This window comes from Rhinolophus sinicus, linkage group LG14, assembly GCF_036562045.2.
Source record: "Rhinolophus sinicus isolate RSC01 linkage group LG14, ASM3656204v1, whole genome shotgun sequence".
Lineage (NCBI taxonomy): Eukaryota > Metazoa > Chordata > Mammalia > Chiroptera > Rhinolophidae > Rhinolophus > Rhinolophus sinicus.
The window spans coordinates 4,366,106-4,389,622 of record NC_133763.1 but is presented as its reverse complement, the minus strand read 5'-3'; the positions used below and the strand labels follow the sequence as shown (position 1 = coordinate 4,389,622).

At 46.7% G+C, this 23,517-nt stretch overlaps 1 protein-coding gene across 1 annotated transcript in view; it reads right to left on the bottom strand.

Moving 5' to 3' along the window:
* Positions 1 to 778: 778 nt before the first annotated feature.
* ZNF704 (zinc finger protein 704) overlaps positions 779 to 23,517 on the bottom strand; it is a 130,971-nt gene continuing 108,232 nt past the window's right edge. The window contains exons 6-9 of the mRNA XM_019725454.2: positions 22,053 to 22,320; positions 19,790 to 19,897; positions 12,529 to 12,626; positions 779 to 11,870 (exon numbers count right to left, since the gene is read on the bottom strand). Of these exons, the coding sequence (XP_019581013.1) occupies positions 11,759 to 11,870; positions 12,529 to 12,626; positions 19,790 to 19,897; positions 22,053 to 22,320 (586 nt within the window). The 3' untranslated portion in view covers positions 779 to 11,758. The remainder of the gene's footprint in view (positions 11,871 to 12,528; positions 12,627 to 19,789; positions 19,898 to 22,052; positions 22,321 to 23,517) is intronic.

The window sequence follows — 23,517 nt, the reverse complement described above, 5'->3', positions numbered from 1 at the left end:
GAAAGTTCTGTTATTTGAAGGCACTCACCCTGGACATCTGAGGATTCCATGATATGAGTATTTTGGCTTCCCTTTGTGGAGTACTTCTCTGTGCATGGTGACGTGGTATTTCGGGTAATTCTCAAAAGAGCACCAGAACGTGGGAATATCTCTAAACCAGGCAACAGGCCACGTCCAGGCTGATTGGACTAGGACTACATAAAGGACTGTCCAAGCCAGGCTAATTCATCTCTCTCTCTGTCATTACCATGTCCATGGTCAGGACGAGACTTACAAAGGTGAAATCCCTTGTCCAGTCACCTACCTTGCAAGAGACAGACTCGGGTTTGTGCCCAAGTCCATTCAAGTGCAAAGCTGCTACCTTGCTGCACAGAAACATGTGCTTGGCTTCTGTGGGTGAATGTGTCAAGTTCTAGTGGGCACAGCTGTGGCCTAGGGGAGGCTCTCTGGGCTGGTGTGGCTCCAGAGCGGACACTGCCTTTGCTCTGTGGGTTGTCACTACGTGTCTGGGACAAGGGGACCAGCAGCCCAGGCGCGAGCAGACTTTGCCAGGGGATGGGTTTGAGTTGTCACCATCGGGGCTGGACTCTAGAAGAGAGATGCGCATTCCACATGTTTCTAAAAATAGCCTTGAACAGTTGACATGGCAAAGATGTCCTTTTGGTTGTAAATGATTTTTTTACAGCTGTCCTAGGTAAAACCTCCAAGCCTCTCACCCCCAGCGAGCCTCTCTTGGGTACAAGTTAGTTATCCTTTACTTAAATAAGCAGCCCCCAAATAGAAGCAGATACACAAAAACTTTTATTAAGTGGAAGTTAGACCTCATGGTAATTAACCAGTTACAAGTGCATTGCAGCTCGTGTGTGGACACTGTAGCAGTCAGAATGGTCTTCCCGACAGTCCCGTGTGCTGGCTTAGCCTGGGCAGGTCCGGCCCGAGAGCCACACAACGGAGTCCGTACAGGCCGACGAGGATGTAGACAGGCCACCCCAGGTTCATTGTCACAGCTAAGCATTACAGAACACGGAAGTCCAAAGACCAGAAGACTATAACTAACGTGATTCTTACCATACACCTCGACTTCTATAAATACGTCCACAGGACCAGTGTGGCAGATCCTTGCCACTGGGGACAGTCCCCTTCCGGTATTTTCTACAGAAATGGGCCGCGGAACCTGTAAACACTCAGCGGTCCTCCTGGTGGGACCGTAGGGAGATGCCGCTGTCCCCTCGGGAAAGTGCAGTTTCGTTTAACTGGTGTGAACGTTTTATGTTGTAAATCTTCAATCTGAAATTTTTCTTCGATTTCAATTAGCACCAGTTTATTTTAAACATTTTTTTTTTCCTGGTGTTACGTATTTAGGAAACATGGATGTTTTCAACCAGCACACGAAGTCCCAAACAATGGAAAGCAAAAAACATTCAAAAAGTTGTTTTAGAGAATAGCATTTAGAAAAACAACATCATTGAAACATTCGACAAATCTATGTACAATGTGCCAGAAGCTGACAAGAGGTTGGCCGAGGGACAGTCACAAAAAGGTTTATGACCCTGAACCTCCACAGGCTGTATTTACAGTTGGCTAGGCATGTAGAAATGCAGTATCAGAACATCTGAATTTGGCTAAAAATCATATAAAAAGACACACCCCTACCCCGACCTCGGTAACTTCTAACTAGGTAGCAGACATACCATGAGTACCAGCTTGAGAAGTGCGTTCTCCCTTATTTTACATACAAACAGTTGAGAAGCTTTCTCAGGAGACACAGAAGAGAACAGGAATGGTAGACAAATGTTCTTTATTTCCACATTGTCAGATGAAGGAAAGAACTTTTTTTTTTTTTTTTTTTTCATACTGAGTAACGTAGCAAAACCCTGATTAAGGAGCAAAGATAAATTGTCAATGGAAAAGGTTTCAGGAAAATACAAAATCGACAAGAGGGAAGAACAAATGTGTGCATATTCTAGATGGACTTCCCCGGAATATAAGTGACCATCTCCAGGTAATTCTGAAAAAAAAAGAGCAATGATTTGCTTTGCTGGACAATGTTTTTATGTTCTGTTCTTTGAAATTATATGACCTCTGAAGAAATTATTCTTTTCCTTAAGTGGAGAATTAAACACACCAGATACAACCTATGCTGTATTTATCCAACGCAATACTCCTTAACTATGCAGTTTTGTTTGCTTGTTAATCCAATGTTATTAGAACACAGACCTCGGAAGAACGGGGCACGTCTTGTTACAGCCAACATGTCCCTCTTCTGTTTAAGAAGTAAAATAGAAACCATCTCCCATTTATTCACCATAATGGCTGAATTTGTTTAGAGCCTGAAGTTTCAATGCCTTGTCTTTAAAAATATCACCTAGAAGAATACAGACGCGAGCCCCACATCCCCATAATGATATGTGTTCAAGTTTACTTTGAATAATTTGTGGTTGTGATAAGTCTCTATGAGAAGAATTGACTTGGATTCGACACAAAATAAACATTACTCTTTGCAAATGCATAGTTTGTAACTTTATACATTCATTCACTAATATTAACTAACGACTTTTGTAAGCCGTGCTTAACCTCCAAATGGTGGTAAGATTGTATTTCAAAAGATCTCTAAAAATTGGATAGCATTGCTGCATCACTTTTGAATTCGTGCCCAATTATAGGTTAACACCTGTCATTTAACCTCTGGCAAGCAAACGGATGGATCCACCACTTTCTCTCTTCAGTCTATCTGTCTCCTTTGTTTAGCAGGCACTAAAAAGCAATGCTTTCTACGGACAGCATTGCCACCAACTACCCCGTTTTACGTGTTTTATAATTTCCTCTTAATATTTTAGATTTGGTGTAGAAAACGATTCGAAAGATGGCTTAATTTTTCAAAGTAGACTTTTTTTAAAATTTATTTTTTTAAGCCTTATCACGGCCTGAGGGCAACAGAGGTTTGCTGACAACTGCTGCCCTTCTCACTCCCCAGCCCCCTCTTTCGAAGAAGACCGCAGACACAAACCCTTTGGGACCTAGCGGTTTTTTCTTATCCTGAGTTCTTCTAAGTATATAGATTTTGATACACGAAACGCTTTGGGAACTACACTAGTGTCTGGTTATTCCAGAGAGCACGTGTTTACATGGCTGACCATCGTCCAACCATTAATTACAAAAATAGGAATTTTTGGGTGTATTGTAGGAAAATATTGATAAATGGCATTATTATTATTATTATTATTATTATTATTATTACATCTATGATCCACATTCCTGGGTTATTTTATACCGAGGGCATTTTCAGTTATTGGTCACAAAACAAGTATATTTGGGGGTATTGAGCTTTTCCCTACAAATCCAACTCCATTCTAAGCTTCCTACCAGTGGTCACAGAGGTTCCCCAGTCAGGAGACTTTGGAAAAAGGGGCTTGCTGTCATCACAGGGCTTGGTCAAGGCTTTGCAATCTGCAAGGGATGCATCCTTATTTTGGGGTGGCATCAGGGCACTTTATGATTAAGCTACACTGTTGATCACAGGGGGGTAATTCCACCCCTGGCAGCAGCCGCTGGCCTGAGTTCCACCTCTTTTCTCTCTGTCCCACCATCTGTGCCTGAAACATGCGTGGGAAGCTCCACTGGGGTGAGGAACAAGGGTGTCACGAGGTGAGCAGACTGGAGCTGTGGCTTTTTCATCCCATAGATATAAAATTAAAGCAACGGCACCCTGTGGGAGCCACTTCCTTTCTCATAAAAAGGCCAGTTCAGTTTTCAGGCTGTATCATGTGGGCAGAGGCCAAGCCGAGAGTAAGGAAAGGTGACCCACCCTCCCTCTGCCTCTCCCTGTCAGGTCTGGTCCACAGGTTAGGGGCTGGGGGAAAGGGCACTCGGAGTCAGGCTGCCAGGACAGGCGATCTGCCTGTGGTTCTTCCTCAGTGAGTCTGACCCAGTCTCGTGCTGAGTGTGACCAGCCCTGCTCTGAGTGGTCACCCAGAACTGCTCAGACAGATGGGAATTCTTCCTCAGAAGAAGGGGTGGCCTCACTGACGGAGCCCAACTCACCAAGCACAGTGACATTTATCCCTTTGGACTTTAAGAGTGAGAAACGAGGAGCCCAGAAGCAAAATATTTCCTCTGGGGCTTTGGGCAGGGAACATACGTAATGACAGCATGGCTGCTGGTGCGGCAGGTGAGAGCAGACGGGAGAGGGATGTGTCACCAGCGAATGCGAGGTGGCTGCCAGACGGGGACTGTCCTCTCCCTCTCAAAGCTCAGCTTCTCCAGAGTGCTGGTTTTCCTTTTCAGCCAACGGTGCAGAGAGAATTCGGAAGAAAATAGATGAGCAACTTTTTAAAAAAAAGAAAATGTCATTCTTTAAAGACGGCTCTCTTGCCTTTTCTGGGAGTTGCTGCTTTCTACTCTGGTTAATTTTCTGAATTAAAAATTTAGGGAACTGTCCCCTCAGTGAATGTAATACATGGGTCCCCTGCTTTCAAAAGTTTGCGTTAGGTCACTGGGCTTTTACGAAAACCTGATGTCCGCAACCTGTTCTCGCCAAGTGAAAAATCCGAAGACGATTGTCGCTTTTAGAAAAAAGCCATTACCTACGAATGTAGGTCTTCGCTTTACCATTTCTGTTTACAAAGGGTTTCATCAGAATGCTCTACTTTCGAGTAGCGGGGGAAACCTGGCATTCATTAGACTTGAGAATTAATTTTTAACATTTCATAACATAGATAAAGGGAATCTTTTGTTTGGAAGGTCCCAATTCATTACATGGATGGTGCCCAATAGGAAAGAACATCACGTTTGCATTTGACAAGGTGAATGAATGGGCTTTTTACTGGCTGGGTCATCCCGGGTCTGGCATTGTTTACAAGACTAAGGTCCGAGCTGTAATAAGCCCCTTTCCTTCCTCCTTGCGGGAAGTCATGACTCCCAAGTTCAAGACCACTCCAGGTTGGCCTTGGAGGGGAGTGATGGTGACCCTAAATATTCCTGTGCTACACTCTGTTCTCAGGAAGGTCAAATGACAGCATGGATCCAGAAGAGACCCATTTATTGCACAGGGGAGGTTGGCAACGATCCCCACACCTCAGGAGGTTGGTGTAAGATACCCCTAAATCCATGAACATGAAGGAAGTCACAGCTCACTCTTTCCACGACACGCTTATTCCCGTTTTGTCTCTGTCCTCTGACAGAGAGGCTAAGGTTTTCTGGGTGGAGAAACTCCCCTCAGAGGTCAGTGGACACTCTAAAACACCTAAGTCCCTGCCAGTTCTGAAGCAAGGATTTTGCCATAGAGGAGGTAAAGGGACAGAAGACTTCCCTGGAGCATAAAGTCACGAGACAGGCTGGCCGGGAAGTGTGGAGGGGCTGGCCCAGGGCCTGGGCACGAGGAGACAGCGTGTGCGGTCTTCACTGCAGGGCACAGGGCGGCCCTTTGCCAGCCCCTCGTCACAGTGGTCATGGCAGTGACAACAGAAAGGTCAGCTTACAGTTATCGAATGCTACGGCCTGGGCACATCCCAGGGAGGCAGAGTGAGAGCAGGGAGTCCTTCCATGTATTTGGACCAGACACAAGGCAGAAGGGTAGCCTATTTCTGCATTCAACTCTCCACGAGAGTAAGTCCTGGGGCGAACTCACCTCTTTCCCTTCCTTGACTTTTAGTTGCCCAGACCGTGCCACGGTGTGAGTTTGTGGGGCTGATGGCGGAACTTGACCTGATGGCTATTGCATGTGACATCTGCTCTCCCCGACAGCTGGAGCTGGCGGCCAAAGGCTGCATCTGCCCACATACAGGTTTCCTTTGGTCAACGCAGTGCTGGCCAAGAATTTGAGTCAGTTGCCAAACTTAAATGCCAGGTAACATCACATTTGATAACACCAAGTCAGAAACCTCGCCGCCCTGGGCCTGACTTGCTGGTGCTGATTGTCTAAAAGGTGGGTCCCCCTTCAAAGGGGACATGTGTTCTCTGGTCCGCCATAATCTCCACCATTCTCTAGGGTCCATTTGTTGCCTGATCCTGAATCACTCATGGACAGAAGCTGCCCGGCCTTTCCAAGGCATCTGCTATATACACACACCGTTAGGAAGCTTCTCCTTAGAGAAGAGGTGAGACTCACTTGGTTCAACACCAGACAGCAATAAACGCTTCTTGGGAGCTTTGATGCTAGCAGTGGACATATAGAGACTTGCAGACGGCCTCACCTCAGCCACCAGGAGACGCCGTTCACACTGTTCCCTAACTCCGCACGCTTCCACTCTGTACTAAAGCCCACGTGAAAGCGGGGTCTCAGCGACCCTCTGACCCCCTCCTAGGACTTGCCCAGGGGGTGTCCTGCCATTCTATCCCAGTTTTCCTTTTGATGTTATCTGCAGACTTGGCTAATTAGTCTAGCTTTTGAATGACTAAAATCTTAGAAAGAAAAGATGCTTGCCTGCTTTAACAGTGAGTGGGCTAAAAAAAAAAAACAACTGTATAGCATTAGGACCAGTTTGGCAAAGCTCAGAATTATTGGTGCAGTTAATAAGCTCTCCACGGTTCCTTCCTCGTTCCCAGCTCTTGGGAATACAGTGACTTTCTGATCTCAGCCTGGTGTGTCTGTGAATTCTTCACGTGAAGAATCAAGCATTTGTTCTGGTAAGAAAATTCAAGTTATTTAATTAATGCTGAGGACAAAATTATTTGAAACACCACTAATTATCTAAGAATCCTATCTTTGGGCTTACATTCCATGATTTGAGACATTTCCACCAAATGATACTTGCTAGTTAAATGCAGGTTTGTGGTTCTGGTAGGTTGAGCGGTAAGCTTGTCTTTGTGAAGGAATCTATCTTTTTACACTAAAGAAATTTACAAGAATATTTCTCCCATTGCTTATGTGCATGTCTATTAACATTTTAAATATTTAAGATACATAGGATGATTCTTAAAATGTCTTTTTCCCACAAGACTTTGAAAACACACTGGTAGTGATAAACGGAGTAGCAGTTGCCATCTTGATTCTCTTGTAATAATCTTTTCATCTAACCTGCATTTCTACCCTGCAGAGGGTTAATTGAAAAGATATACATCAAAACACTTGCTTAAAAGAGGCATAGCCCTTTGTTTGGAGAGCAGGAACTGCTTATAATATTAACACTTCCTGTCTGGTAAAATACTGTATTTTAAAAAATAAGCTACAATGTATAAAACCAAGGTCATTTCCCACAAAAATGTTCATGTTCGTTGTGATTACAAAAACACGGCATCTTGTAAAATATTTCCAGTTCTGTTAACTTGAGAAGTTCAGTACTAATGCTTATTATAAAAGTGTCATGTCTCTTAGAATTGTAGAAGCCTAAGCAGTATATTTCTTGTCTTATTTGGAAAATTAAGTTATAACTATTACTGTATTTCAGATTACATTTTGACACAACACATTACCGTGGTGATTCTCAGGCCCACAAGAAAAGTTATAAAACATGAGAGATTGTCTTCAAAAAAAAAAAAAAAAAGAGGAACTATTTACAAAACAGGACCAGAAGTAAAATTCCCGTTTTGATTGCTGGTCCTGTGATAGATACACCTTTTAAAGCATGTTGACCATCGGGCATGGGCTTTTTCAAAGCCAGTCACACTAAGCAAACCAGTCGGTCTTAAATAAATGTTATCCTTTCTTGCTGGATTGGTGTGCGCTATTTACTGATACAACTGGTACCTAAAAGTGCTAATCTCATTTTACTGACTTCTGGTTTGATTAGTTACAATGCAAAAAGAGACAACGAAACAATTCCCAGAACCCCACAGGCAGGAGGGGAGGGCAGTGTATGTGCCGCTGGCTGGTCGGGTTGTTTTCTTAGAGACACGAAATGCCCAGTTGACCCTGTGCCCTGCACATTCGCCAATGATCCCATTCCCGTCCGTCTTCACGCACCCTGCTCTGCTCCCACCCATGCGTGTGCACAGATCCTTTCCTGTGTTCATACAGGCAGTGCTACAGTGGATGTGGTCGAGAGAGTTCTGCAGGGCCCAGAGACAATGCAGCACCTTCTCCACAAAAGTCCATAGGAGTTTGCTCCCTCAGTGCTGTGACCGTAACACACAGCCCTAGTGGCTTTCGCCGTGTAGTTAATGACGAGTCATCCCACTGGTGATTGGAAAAGGGAATGCCAAGGCTTCGTAGTCACGGGTACATTCAGAAAGACCCTCACGCGAGTCTGTGGCCACTCGCCAGGGACTCAGCCTCTGGTCCAGATGTCGGCCTTCAGCGCAGGTCAGCCCCCCAGAGACGGCTCTTCTGTGCAGAGTGGCCGCCCACACCTCGACACGTCCGCACAGTCCAGTTCACGTGAATGATACCATGTTCATTAAAAAAAACTTACGACTTTAGAGATAATAAAAGTCTTCCTCGTCTTAAGAGCCTCCAGTTCCAATTGCCACATAATTTTCCCTGAGGAAATGAATATTACTTATAGGATTTTGCTACTATTCTCAAGGTATCCTCTCCTGTGTGTACAGGTCTCGCCTCTTTTCTCTAAACATTCTCAAGTGCACACTGTGCTTTCGTTTCCCAGTGATGCCTCAAGATGGAAGAAGTGGGTTCAGACCGCTGGCTAGTTCAGAACCCAGGGCAGCTTTCCAAGGTGTGGACACCTGGCCCCTTCCGCACACTGTCTTCTTGCTGCAGGCAGCTGCCGCCAGGGACAATGTGCAGCTATCTGTGCATCACTGTGAAATGCCTTCTTGGAGAGAGAGGAGAACTCTTTTCTGAAGGAAGGGGCATCAGGGAGAGAAAAGTCAAGGCTACGACCTGCTTATTTAGAAATACTTTGGGACCAGAATCTGTGGCAGTGCCACTGTTTGCACAGACAGGTCTCTGAGGTCCCCGCGATGGAAGGGGCCGCAGTTCAGCCGCCTGTGTGTGCCGTGCCAGGGGATGTCGCTTCCCAACCATTTCCCTCCTCCCTCTGCCGAGTGAAGACAGAAAAGAACGTGGTACCACAGAGATGGCGTAAATGAAAGTCGGGGTTCATTTGGCACTTCGTTTAGTTCCAAAGTATAACAAAATAGCTGTACATTTTTTTTTTTTTAAATTTTAGCTTCTACAATCAGTGTTGTATATTGCAATTCATAGCTTTCTGGAGGCCTGCTAGAAATTTAACCCCTTTTCTTCGAGGCCAGCCAGGCGAAGCTTGGTGGTCCCCTAGTTATCACCCACCTTGGTACAGGGAGTGGGTGTCTGCGTGTGCATGGAGGGACCGAGTGTCTGTGCACATTGGGAAGCCAGAGAAGAGGGTGCACCAGGCCCTGAGCTGGCCGGCAGAAAGGGGCGCCCACATGGGTGGGGGACCTGGACGAGTGTGTGTAAAGAAGGCTTTAGAAAGGGAGTCTCAGGGCAGTTGCACTCAGCTCTCCCTTCTGCTGGTACTTGTGCCTCGGCTAAAGTCCAGGTAAGGGCTGGGCTGGGCTCAGCCAGGCCCGACCTCAGAACCCATGTCCTATATCTCTCGGGGAGAGGCACAGAGTGGACCCAGGACTGCCCCACAGCAAAGGGCTCCCCCTCCTGTACCCCAGAGTTCTCTGGTGTGGGGGGTGGATTTGGCCCCTCATCACGTTAATCACTTTTGATTAGCAACTTAGTGCAAGGATGAAGCGCCAGAGAGCCTTACTGAAGACAAACCCTCTGCTGTGTTTAAGGACATGGGGAGCCCGCTGAAATGGCCGACCAGCCCTGGCCTTACCACGGCTCCTGGGCATTCCACCCACAGCAGGAGGGCCTGCAGGTGAAGGGACAGTTCAGCAGGGAGCAGGAGAGACATGCTGGGGGTTCAGGGTACAGGATATTCCTGCACTTATAAAAGGGCCTCTCCTGGCTGATCTCAGAAGTACTAAGCAGACATCAGACAGAGCAGGTGCTGGGGTGAGGGCTGAGGGAACCGCCGGATGTGAAACTAAATGGAGCTCTTCTTCCGCTCTCTTGAAATCAGTGTTTTTACAGAAAAAAATAAATGCAGGAGAAACACAGGAGCTCTTCCCAGGAATAATGTTTGAAAAAGTCATAGGAGAGTTTAAAAAACAAAATTGCCAAAATATGTGAATGTAGATGGTGGACGTTACACTGCAGAGCCTCCTTTATATAAAAAAAGGGTACCTGTTATTACTAGATGACGTCTCAAGACTCTTTAAAAAGAAGTGTATGTACAAACTCTAGACATATATTAAACTTTCCTTTGTGCAACTTGATTTAACATTCCTATGGCTGCTCGCAGGCTCCCATCCCACACACGGCCTCCTCGAGGGCGCTGGCACCTCTTTGCATAGGTATAGGAGGAATGACTTCAGCAGGGCAGTCAAGAGGAGGGTGGAAGTTTATAGGGCTTGACAACTACTCCCCTCTCCCTGCACCATTACCGCCAAATCAACCAACCAACCAACCAAACAACCAACCAACCAGCCAGCCAGCCATTCAGCTGAGAAAGCCTGGCAAGTGCAATACACTGCAAGCCCTGGCCCTGCTAATCCCAGAGTTCTATACCGACACGCGTTTTCCTTTTGGTGTTCTCTGTGTTCCCTTTCGAGCAAACGCTGAATGACTAGCTCCACTATTTTTATAAGAAAAATAAAGGTGTAGCTCTTCCCTTTGCCCACACAACGTCTCGATTGTTCATGAAGCCATCGCCCAGACACGCTAAAGCACAAAACCTAGCAAAGTGCACTCAGAACGGACGTTGGTTTGCTGACCTCGCGTGGCTTTCTGAACAGATGGGGACGCAAAGGCTGTGCTCTGCTGTCTACAGTAAGCCTGCAGGGCCAGCTTGAGTTCTCGACCTTTTCTCAAACCAGACAGTGTGGAGTTCGGAGGGAAGGCCCGATGACCCATCGACCTGGCAATGACCGTCAGACAAGCGGTGACGCACAGATCCCAGCTGCAGTTTGCATCACATTCCTGAAGGAAGCATCAGGCTTACCGGAGGGCTCCAGCTGCTGGTTCTGGACTGAGCTGTGGCAGGTAGAGAAGGAGCTGGGCCTCCTGGGGAAAGGCTCTGTACGGATCCCAGAAAGCCTCCTAGGTGTCTCCCAACAGTGACGGCGGGACGTCCTGAGCTCGCTCAGCTTAGAGCTGAAGTCTGCTGGTGATTCCATCATCAGTCTCTTTGAGCTTCTGCCATCGGGGGCCCTTCAAGCTCACTGCTCTGCCGTGGTTGTTTGGGGCCGTTCTTCAAAACAAAACAAACCAACAAACAAGACAGACATAGAAAAAAATCCCCAGAGTGCTGCCCTTTCTGGCAACACAGCATGACGTGTGCTGCTCCAAGACGTCACATGGAAAACCAGGGAAAGACTATTCACACGAAAGCAGGTATTGTTCTTTGTACAAACGCTACGGGATAACATGTAGCTTTTTGTGTGTGTGGAAAAAAACACTTCAGAAACGGCATTATTCAGAAAGCTTATCAAAATATGCCTCCTTTCTAGGAAGCATGGGCTTTGTGGGTTCAAATGCTACAGAAGTCCACAGTTTTCAGACCTAGACACACAGCAAGGAAGGATGATTTTTCTTTTCACACACACACACACAAAACAAGTTACAGATGCTCTAGGCTCTACTCTTAGCAAGACCAGGGAGGGTGGTGACCTGGTTTTCTTTTTTGCTGTAATTCCACCAAGGCTCCTGGAAGTGCTTTTCCTGGGCTTCCGGTGTGTTTTGCTCGGAAGGAAGAGCGTTGTCCAAAGCCTGCAGTGGGAGGTGAGGATGGCCATGGGCTGGCGGCTGGGCCGCAGGCCGCGTGGCTCAGTCGGTGAAGCGCTGGCAGGCCTTCTTCCAGCGACAGGCCGTGCACCAGAGGTCCCGGTGCTCCATGCCGTATACCTTCCGGCACTTTCTGCCCTCTCCCCGAGGCTTCCTGTAACACAAATGAGGACAACGTGCTCAGCGGGAGGAACTGGGGGGGGGGGGGGGCTCAAAATCCCTTGAAAGGTCGAGGAAAAAAAAAGTTAGGCCACACCATGGGATTCTCTCCAGGTCAGGTTTCAGCACGTACAGGGTGTCTGTACGGCCATCGCACTGGGGCGCTTATGATTTACTTCTATACTTGTAAACTCTCTGTCCATTTGTGGACATGTCCACTTGCCCATCTCTGTAACAGGGAATTACACCAACACATATGAGAGATGCCAGGAGAGAGCATTACTCTTTCAAGGTTTTAAATATACACTTTCGAAGTCTCTCTTCCTTCTCAGAGTTTTAGCATCCTTGTTAAGGGAGCCCCTGGTTCAGTAGTAAAAACTCTACCTTGGAGGTCATTCAATACAGAGGTTAGTGTACCATGGCTTTAAGCAAACCCAGTGACCCCACTGCCTGTCCTGTAAGGACACTCACTGGGAACAACAAAAACAACAAATCTCTGTTTGTAGTTAATGGATGAGGAAACAAGAAAGGGCACCTCGTCCGTGATGGGGAAATGTTACGGAAGGTTGTATCTCAGCTTTCTTTTTCTGGCCGCTCTCCTATTTTTCAGCTAATTCCCTGGAGATGAGGGTGTGGCCTTGCAGGCATCATACCTCAGGCTGACCGTCCCTCTGGGCGGGGACGACAGGACCGTATGCGTGTGCTGTCTCTGCTCTCCTGTGCCCAGTGGATGATGATGTGTTGGTGACACCTGGTAAGTACACGGAAACAAAGGTGACTGGGCAGGTTCTACTCACTGTACATTTATTTAGCCTCTGCGATGTGGCCAGTGAACTTGACCATCAGACATGGAGGTAAAATGCATCCTTCACAGAGACCACATCTTACAGTGGTTGGGGAATGCTTGTGGCAGAATGCACATGCATCCCTAAACCGAAGACACCCAGCAACAACGAATGCTGTAAAATCTTCATGACTCCACCTCTGTGCATTCCAGCTTGCCCACAGTGACATATTTTCACTTGCATGATAGTTTAAACCTTAAAGTATATTCCCATTCCAAGCCTCAGGATCTCCTTTAGGAAAAGCTAGAGAGGTTAAGAGAGTTATCTAAAGGGACGCAACGCAGCTCATCTGTGGCCCCAACACTGTGTGGCCCTTGGTCCTTTGTTTGCTCTGTTAGATCATTCACAGCCGCTAAATAAAAGGCTTTTTGCACAGGACATCCGCACAGCAGACTCTGGGGTCCCAGAGGAATAAAGGCGAGAAGTCTGAGCAAATACAGAACGAATGTCATCCCCAGAATCCTTAGCGAGCGTCACTGGGTACCAGGTTCTCTGACAGCTGCTTTAATTTTTCACAACTACCCCATGGGATAAGTACTGTTATCGTTCCCATTTTGTAGAGGAGGAAAACAAGGCATAGGGAGGTTATGTAACTTGCCCAAGGTCACGGGACTAATAAATGGCAGGGCCAGGGCTGCTCTGAGCTCTGCCCTCTTACCCCCCAGCCTCCCTCAGTAACAACAGGACGGCCCTTTGTTCTCCATTCCTCTTGGGCTTCTCAGTCTCCCTGCTTCTCAGTCTCCCTGCTTCTCAGTCTCCCTGCTTCGTCTGCTCTCGTAACACTAAGTATCTTCCCAGCTCCTGGGATTCTCAAAAGCTGTAAGAAACTAATTTTCATAACCAAAGATAAATGATGTTTCAAGTAAACATATACTGTTGTTACAGGAGGGCAGACAATACAGTTAAAAACATGATCATTTAAAAGTGAACATGGCCTTAGCAATACCACTACCAGTTAACTGTTACGGGAACATTCTTAAGGCAGCCTTACAGAGCTGCTTTTCTCCAGTGCAGGGACTAGTGTATTCCAGTCAACTTCAACATAAAGGAATGGACGTCTGGGTTATTTTTCCAGACAGTAATTAAAAAAAAAAATTAAACAGGGACGGACGGGTGGCTCAGTTGGTTGGAGCGCATCCTCTCAACCACAAGGTTGCTGGTTTGACTCCTGCAAGGGATGGTGGGCTGCGCCCCCTTCAACTATCAACGGCAACTGGACCTGGAGCTCAGCTGCGTCCTCCACAACTAAGATTGAAAGGACAACTTGACTTGGATGGAGCTGATGAGAGTTCTGGGAAAGACACACCACTGTTCCCCAATAAAAAAAAAAATTCCTGGAAACACACACTGTTCCCCAATAAAGTCCTGTTCCCCTTCTCCAATAAAATCTTTTAAAAAAATTAAAGAGGTTAAAAAACCCTGAACCTTTAAACCATTATTGCCGTGAGTCTGAATTATTCTGTAACATTGGTCTTAATTCTTGTTAGAGTTGGGTGGACGGAGGGCCAGCAGAGGTGAGTGACCTCCGTGATGTTTTAGAAATGAAAGCGTTGGAGTTCAGTGGGTAAATATGTAGGTTCTTCTAGGAGCAGAATCCCCCTACCCCCCACCCCCTACCCCCCGCCGGCCCAATCCCTGACCAGGATTCATAATAGCAAATGAGAGGGAGTGAATACTGCAGCTGTGCCCAACCACATGACATAGAATGACCTAAAATGCGCTCATATGAATTATTTTAAGTGATCAGGACAATAAAAAATTTTTCTTTTAATTTTTTTTTATTGGGGAATATTGGGGAACAGTGTGTTTTTCCAGGACCCATCAGCTCCAAGTCAAGTCATTTTGTTTTGTTTTGTTGTTTTTTAAAGTTTATTGGGGAACAGTGTGTTTTTCCAGGACCCATCAGCTCCAAGTCAAGTCATTTTTGTTTTTTCTTTTAAATTTTATTGGGGAACAGTGTGTTTTTCCAAGACCCATCAGCTCCACATCAAGCCGTTGTTTTCACTCTAGTTGTGGAGGGCACAGCTCACTGGCCCATGTGGGAATCAAACCGGCGACGGTGGTGTTATGAGCGCTGTGCTCTAACCAACTGAGCCACCCGGCCACCACATACAAATTTTTTTTTAATTACTGTAGTACTTGTGTCTCGAGAATACTTCCTTATTTAGTCAGAGAATTGGAAACATTTAGATGACATGACAATGACACTATTTCCATCCGCCGTGGAAGGTTCCCAATTTTGCAGAATTGCCAGCCCCCTTTTGTGTGTGGTCATATGAGATTGTAGGATGGTCTTCATTCAACGTGTACTAATTAAGCACATGCTATGCACAGGCACCGTTCTGGATTGTGGGGGTACAGCCCTGCACAGAACAAAGGCTCTGCCCTTATAGAGCAGACATTCTAGTGTAGAGACAGACAGCAACACCAGACAAATAAGGTCATTCTAGTGACAAGTGCCTGAAGACAATAAAATAGGGTAACAGGCAGAGCTTGATCTCGGACAGGACACTTGTTTATTCAGGGGGCTGAGAGAAGGCCCCTTGAGGAGGATACCTTTTATCTCCCAGGCACCCCACAGAAAGGGACAGCAGTGACAAAGGCCCCCAGCTGCAGAGTGGCATCGGGGCGAGAAGACGCTGTGTGGGGGGCCGAGGAGGGCAGACGGGAGATGGTAGATTCACGGCATGTCTTGTAGCTCTGAGAAGGAGTTTGAATGTTACTCTAAGGGCACGGCAAGGATTTGGAGAGTTTTAAGAAAGTGAGACATCTGATTAATGCTTTGAAAAAATCGCTTTGGCTTCTTGGAGAATGAATTAGAGACAGCTGGAGAGGGGCCCCGAAGACTGGTTAAGAGGCTTTTTGCAATATTTTGGCGGAAATGTTCCGGTGACCTAGCGAGGTGTGTGGCCGTGCTGGTGAGAAGGGGCTGGACTCGTGTGCTTTCGAGGCAGAGTCTGGGATGTGCCGACAGATGGGACACAGGACAAAGCAACAGACAAATCTTTAGATGAATCTGGGATGAATTAAGTGGGGTCAAGGCTGAGTCCTCGATCCTGGCCTGAACGGCTAAGGGGACACTGGCGCCATTTACTGAAATGTAAGGACCAGGTGTCTGAAAATTCCATTATTTTGTCTCAGTCGTCTCCACATTTTAATTTCTTTTGTTTTATATCTTAACCATTTCTAATTTCTATTGTGGGGCATGTTTTATAACATATGTAATATACTTGGAGAGTACTACATGGTATTATTTCTCAATAAATAGGACTGTCGGGCTATATGCCTGTAATTTGTGTTTAAAGAACTCTAAATTATAGTCTGCAAAAATCATGGCTAATTTCTCCTGCATGTTGAGGATATTAGTGTCACACAAACCAGTTGCAAACAGGGAGAATCACTTTCTCTGACCTCCGTTGAATGGTAACGTGACATGTCACAGGTACAGTAATAGCAATGCTTCACTGTGTCAGCCAGTTCCAGGCTGTGCCCAACGACGCCACTCCCCTAGGTGGTGCGATGAGGGCACTGCTCCAAGAGGCCATCTGACTGGCCAGAGTGGAGACCTGCCTCTGAGCTCACCCCAGAGCAGTAATATGGATGCTGTGTCCTGCTGCATATAAGTTGGAGAAACTCATTTTCTTTGTGATTTTCTCTGAAATGGAATAAAACAAAAAAGAGACCTTGGTCTTGGTTTTAACCTCTTATAGGATACTATTCTGAACCCTCCCTCAAGGGGTTAAACCCCAGCTGAGCTACTCACAGTGAAGCAGGGCTATTTGCAGTTGGGAGACCCTCCCGGCTGGTGGGCTCTGGGATGGCAGGCTGATTAGCCCCTATTGCTTGCTGGGGCCTGTTATGGACTGAATGTGTGTCGCCCCCACGTTCACATTGAAGCCCTAATTCCCAGTGTGGTTGTATTTGGAGGAGGGGCCTGTACAGGAAGTAATTAAGGATAAATGAGGCCAAAAGGGTGCGATCCTGTCCCCCTAGGATTGGTGGCCTTATAAGAAGCCACACCAAAGGGCATCCCCCCCCGAGAGAACAGGCCGTGTGAGGACACACGAGGAGCTGGCCCTGTACAGCCAGGACAAGGGCCTCACTAGGGCCTGAGGGGCCAGCACCTTGCTCTGGGACCTGGAGCTTCCAGAGCTGAGAACATACATTCACTGGCTCGAGGCCCCAGTCTGTGGTAATACGTTAATGCCGTCTGAGCAGACTGCCGCAGGGGCCACAGCTCTCTGCTTTGGGTCAGGAAAAGACAGAGAAAGGAATGGAGATAATTAGGAGAAAAGACGGCCATTCGGGGGGGAAAACAGGTCAAAAAAGCTGCAATTAATGAAGGTCCTCTTCCTACCCCCGAGTCCACAGCCTTGGGCTAGAAAAGCCAGAGCCCCCAGTGGCATTTGTAAATATGCATCCTGGCCTGCCGGCTGCACACCTCCAGGAAGAGGCCTTACCCAGGGAACTTATTAAAGCCCAGAGCTCAGGAAGTCTCGCCTCGGTAAACGAATACATAAAATCCTGCAGACCTTGGCATTTCTCAGAAGGAGATTACGCCAGTCTTTAGGAGGCATACAAAAGCTGCCCTCTTCCAGAAGGTCTCCAAGATTCTCAAAGAGGAAAGCAAACCTTAAATGGAGTCGGCAGCCTCAGGATGTTTGTTTTGGAGTACAGATGTGTTCTTAAACAGCATTTTCTAAAACGGCACCGGCTCTGTACTTCCGCGTGGAGACAGCGGAGGCCATCACAAACACTGGCTCACTGTAATTTAAAACGTTGAGAGCCCCTGTCTGAAAACCGTGTCACACTAAGGTAGAAGGTACGGATTCACATGTTCTTATACGTAATCAGCCTGGGTCCCTGTCTCCTACCTGTGGGCCTGGCATTCGGGCAGAACTCAGGGACAGCTGCTGATGGCCTCAGGGGACATGTCACATCCTGTGCTGTGCACTGTGCCCTTGTGACAGCCAGTGGCCGATGAAGGAGGTGGATAGCGAACACCCACTTTTCTTTTTTTTAAAGCATTGATAGCACAGCAAATGAACATTTTTAGTAGTAAGCCTTTTTGTCTTCTTTCTAGAGTAAAACGAATGTCTTGCAACATCGCTCACCCTGCCCTCTCCTTATTTTCAAATAGGAATGCCAAGCTTGACTGCTAACAGTCCACAGAGTGGGCTGAAGCGGACCACACACCAGGTAGTAGATTTGGGGATTTGCTGGTGAAAGAAGAAATGAGCTCACGTAGGATTTTAGTGGGATACCAGTTAACCCAGCTGCTCCGTGTATTTTCTATCCAAACTCTAGTTCAGAACGTCCCTGAGCCAATAGACAGTGAAATTAGGGACTCTGAAAAATCCAGGGCATTGAGATGAGGGGACAGAGACACACAGTGTCCACAGCAGAGTTTTAAAATTTCACCGTCGGAAAACACACAGGAGAAGGTACCTGGCTGGTATCGGCTGTGTAAGACAGTTAGGAACTCTGGAGACCTTGCAGCTGGTAACAAACCACTCAGAGTGATTTCTCTATACTTCAGAAGGAAATGACTTAATTAATGAAACAGAGGGGGAAAGAGCCATTTGAAAAGAAGTCTGAACTGGGCTGTTCCATCTGCACGCTACACTTGTCTCTACACTCGAGGAGCAGGATGCTGCGTGCGCTCGAAAAGTCTCCTCAAATCAAAGGTCCGAATGAACAGAATTTGGAACAGCAGGTCTCCATAATTCTGTAATGGGAGCTGCCTTTCAGGTTAGAAGGGTTGTCTTAAATGTCATATCCAGGGCCACTCTGGGTCTTTTTATGTCTAACAGCAAAAAGAAGTCCCCAAAGGACTGCTGGTTAATCTCTGACACCCACGTCAGCAGATCACAGTTTCTGCCAGAAACCAAATGCGCATGTAATGTCTAAGTTGTCCCCTCCCCCCACCCTCCCACCGTCTGCTTCCCAGGCCCCTTCCTGCATCCTTGCTCTTTCAGAGCGACTGGCCGTTACCACTATCCCACAGAGCAGGCGACTTTCATAATTACTCCAGATCTGAGATATTGTTTAAAAATTGAATTGAGGAGTATTTTCTGGAAGCCACACATTCCCAAATTGCTGCCAGCAGGATGCATTTGATTGTTGGCTATTCCTCTAGGGAATTGGATAAATATTCATTGACAGAGGACAGTCTGGCTCATTGATTGAGCCACTTTCATTATTATCAGCTCCGCAGGAGGCCTTAGTATTTGCTGGAAACCTCTGGGAGTTGCCCTCGGTTGATAATAAGAAGCTTTTGTGAGGTCCGTGGGGAGAGGAGAAAATACCATTAATATCCGTTATCATAAGCCACTTTTTGAGCCTTATCAGGAGTTATAAACCACTGCGAGCATCGCAGCGTGTGGATCTATGGGTGTTCTGCGATAAGATATAAAAGACCCAGTAGATTTTTAAATGAGTGGTTAGAAACCAGGTAAATTCACAGTGATTTATCAGACAGTACTCATTTAATATGCCAAATCAATTCTTGTGTACTACTTAAACCTGATTGCATATTTCAGCACTCATTTATTTCCACATTACCCATCAGTATGGATTATTCAGGCTTTGGGGAAAAAAAACGTGATTGCAATTTATTTTTTTGAATCTTCAAAATGACATACCCACAAACAATCACTTCAAAGTCATAAATTGTATGAAGTTACTCATAATAGTAAACACCACTTATGTGTTTACTTTTTCTTTTATGTTCAGGGTCTGAGTTCAGCAGTTCATTTTATAAAGCCTTTTGAAACATACAAATAAACCACCAACACAAGAAAACCTTGATCTAGTTCCAAGACGCTGTTTGTCAACAGCTGAAACTCTTGTAGTTTTCTAAAATTCCAGTCCAAACACCTTTTCAAGGAGCAGTCGGGGGGCCTATCTGAGCCCCGAGATGCTTTGCCCCGTTTACAAACACAGCATAAAAAGCAGGGTACTTTGGACATTCTGATGTTTTGTCTTTTTCTTGCCTGTGTCTACAACTGATTCTCCACGCTTACAGTTGGTTGTGACCAGATCTCCAGCTTTTTGCTTTTCCACTTACCGGAATGCCTGTGAAGGTCACTGGAGGAGACTGCCAGGAAATGCTGAAGCTGCTGCCATTGGGGTTTGTGAACTTGGCTGATCCTGGAATGGTCACGGGGGGCGTGGCCTGATAAACAGGAAACAAAGTCGTCAGGAAGGAACAGTTTTCCTCAGAGCCTGAAGCTGTCATTACCAAGGTAGCCTCTCCGATACCATCTCAGCGGCATTAATAACTTAGGCTAACTATCTAACAGGAGGCGATGAAGCATGGGCAAAGAGAGCAGCGAGAAATAAATTTTATATATCTAAGCATATCTACCGAAGGTACAAAAGATGGGTTTTGACTATTCTTCTGTATTTTAAAACACCTGTGAGATATACGGGAAATACAGATTTTTACACAGTGATGGGGGGGGGGGTGGTGGTGGTGTAAATTGGTACCTTTGGGGCGGGTGGTTTGGCGATACATTTAAAAATTCTTAGCATTCTGTGTATTAGCGATTCCACTTCTAGGATTCATTCTGAGGAAATGGATACAAGGAGGTTCGTTGCGGAACTATGTGTGATGTACAAAAACTGGAAACACAAATGGCCAGTAATAGGAAAATGGGTAAATACATTATGGTATACCCATTACAGACGATGCTGAACACTCACTGGCATGGGGAAAACGCTTATGATATATTCAAAGGGAAAAACAAAGCATAGCGAAGGCAGTACTACAATACACGCCTTTTTTTTTTTTAAATGAGCAAACATACCCACCTAGAACAAAGTCTTGAAGGACGTACAAAACATATTAACCAAGGGACTTTCTTGTTTTTGGGATTAGGAATGAACTTTATTTCTCTGCTTATATTTTCAATATTGTCTATGCTGAACATTTATAATATCTATAAACAGAGACATCCCAATATTAGGCATATGTGGACCTTCTAGATCACCGAGTGTGTGCCCCAACTCTCATTTTAAGAGCTGAGCAAAATCAGTTAAGTTGGCTCAAGCGCATGATTTCACACTGAAATGAAACACTGACAAACAAGAAAAAGAGGAATGAATTATTCTTTTTGACCAACATTAACAAGAGTCAGGATGAAATTTATCGCACCCACAAATTTAATAATCAGCTCTATTCCATCGCTCCTGACTTTGTTTACGAAATAAGCGACTGAATTTTTCTCCTACAGGTTTAGTTTTTCTAATTACACATACATTTGCTAGTGACAGTGGTTTTGTCACGGGCACCACTGGAAAATATTTTGGCGACTATATTTAGCAAGAGCCATACATAAGCTGTTCATATCATATCCACTGACTCAGTAATTATTCTTCTGTGAATTCACAGACAAAGAAAGCTACTTGCACAGAAACGCTTATAGTAGAGTTATTAACGATAGTGAAAAAATGGGATAGACTGCAAAGTAGATACCTAACAATGAGAGAATGGTGAAGCAATTTGAGTTAAAAGAGTACTATATTCCGTTCTGTGGAATGTGTTCCTAAAACAAGGAAGGGAGAACACAAGTTCAAATATGTCAAGGAGATTGTTTTGAAAGTTGCATATGGTAGTTGAGAATTACAGATAAACTGTTTTCTTAAAATTGGAATGCATTGACATTTTATTAATCCAAATCCAAATCAACATTTTAAAGAGTTAATAACAGCTGGGGTCAGGGAGCTCAGGCTGGGTCCTGGGTTTGCAGGATTTGTCTGTAAGGTCTCATCAGACTTCAGAACGAAGCACTTACTTGGAGGGTCAGTCACAGCACAGACTGGGCCCCCAGCGGCTTCTGGGCCAGTGGATCTGGGCAGCCCCAGAATTTACATGATGCTGACACTGATGATTTGGGAACAGTGACACCCACTGCATTAATCACAGAGGGTTAGTTACCGATGCAGAAGGCAGAGCATGAAGCCCCAGCCTGGGGATGCAGGGCGGTTCCATCTTTGTGCCAAAGCTTTTCAGTGCTCACCTTTTCTTTATTTAACAGACACAGCACGTGTCAGGCACCCTTCTGAAACCTTTACAATACTAAGGATTGTAATCCTTGTGACAGCCTCTAAGGGATCTCCAGTCAGTCCTGGGGAGTCCAAGAACCTAGAGGGGAGGGTCCCATCTGTGAGACCGTGGCTTTATGAGGGAAAAAGAAAAAAACGAGCTCAGCTACTGCACTACCGTGCGTGATGCTGTGTTTCCACTAAGTTATCCTCTACGCACAGGTCAGACCACGGCTGCTTTGGGTCAGGGGCAAAGGGGAGCCCTCAGGGTCCTGGCACGTCACCTGGTAAGCGTGGTCGGTGTGCACGAGGTAGAGGGTGGTGGGGGCTGAGCGGCTCAGGGGCGTCATCAGCTTTGTCTCGGTTTTGGCACAAGGGGTGTCTGTCCGGCTTGACTCCGGGATGGGGAACGTGGGAGGTGAAGCCAGGGTCTGGGAGGGCGAGCCCGGGGCCAGGCCGCTCAGTCCGTCCACCACCGCGTCCGTGTGGAGCTTGATCTCTGTGTAGTAGAAATCCTCCTCGCCGTCACTGTAGTCAGAGTCCCCAACACGCCTGAGGCCGAGGACAGCAGAGGTCAGCCCACACCGCCTCGCACATGCTGTTTCCTCTGTCTGCAATGCCCTTCCTCTCTCTCGCCTGCCCAGAAAACACTTCCTTGCCCTGCAGCACTCCCTCACCTGCCCTGTCCACTCCAGGGAAGCCGGCCTTGGCTTCTCAAAGCAACGGATTCAACCAGACAACCAACCAAGCACTTAGTCAACAATTCCCTGAGCCTGTCCTGGGCCCAAGCCCTTTTCTTGGGTCTCCTGATGTCGCAGTGACTGAGTCATAGACAGACTCTGCCTCGATGGAACTTACAGTCTTGTGGACGAGGCAGACGAGACACCCATGAAGAAATAGGGATTCAGTCTGTCTGACAGTGAGTGATTAAGTCCCAGAAAGAAAAATTAGGCAGCGTAAGTGTCCTTCACAAGGTAAGTGATGGGGGTGGGGTGGGTATTTGAAACAGCGTTCAGAGAAGCCTCTGAGGAGGTGATCTGGGCAGAGACCTACCTGAATGAGGGGAGGGGCACACCCCTGCTGGACCTGGTGTCTTCTGAGAAGGGCAGAGTGCGGGGGCTGGGGCTCAGGTCGCCAGGGGACAGCGGTGGGGGAGGAGTGGGGACCAAGGCAGAGGCAAGGTCCCAGAGGGCCCTGCAGCCCACGGGAAGTCTCTGCATTTTATTCTGAAGGTAAAGGATGCCACTGGGGCTTTGAGGAATCTCAGCAGCTTTTAAAAAGGATCACTCTGGCTGTGGTCTGGAGAAGAAACAGCCGAGGCGAGAGCAAGGGCAGCGAGCAGACCAGCAGGCTGGCCTCAAGGGCCCAGGGCAGTGCGGCCGGGGCAGGGGTGGGGGACAAGAGGTGGAGGAGGTGAAGAGGGGTCACCACAGGTTAGGAGTTAGGACTGCACTCCTACCTGGGAGAGCCGCCATGCTCCTTCCGAAGGGGGCTCATTTTACTTAATTCATTTGTTTAATGACTTGGTCGATTTGTGTAATTTCTTCAACCACTATCGCTTCCCTCAGACTTTCTCTAGAACCCCAATTCTTCACGGAAACATTGGGGATAACGTAGTGCCCGCTGGTTGTGAGGATCAAACAAGGAAACCGTGCTTAGAAGTGTTCCTGACACACAGTGAACCCTGAGTGCCTAGTCGATAAAAACAAGGTCCACGGTGGGAGTTCTCGTGTTTACTGTCACCAGGAA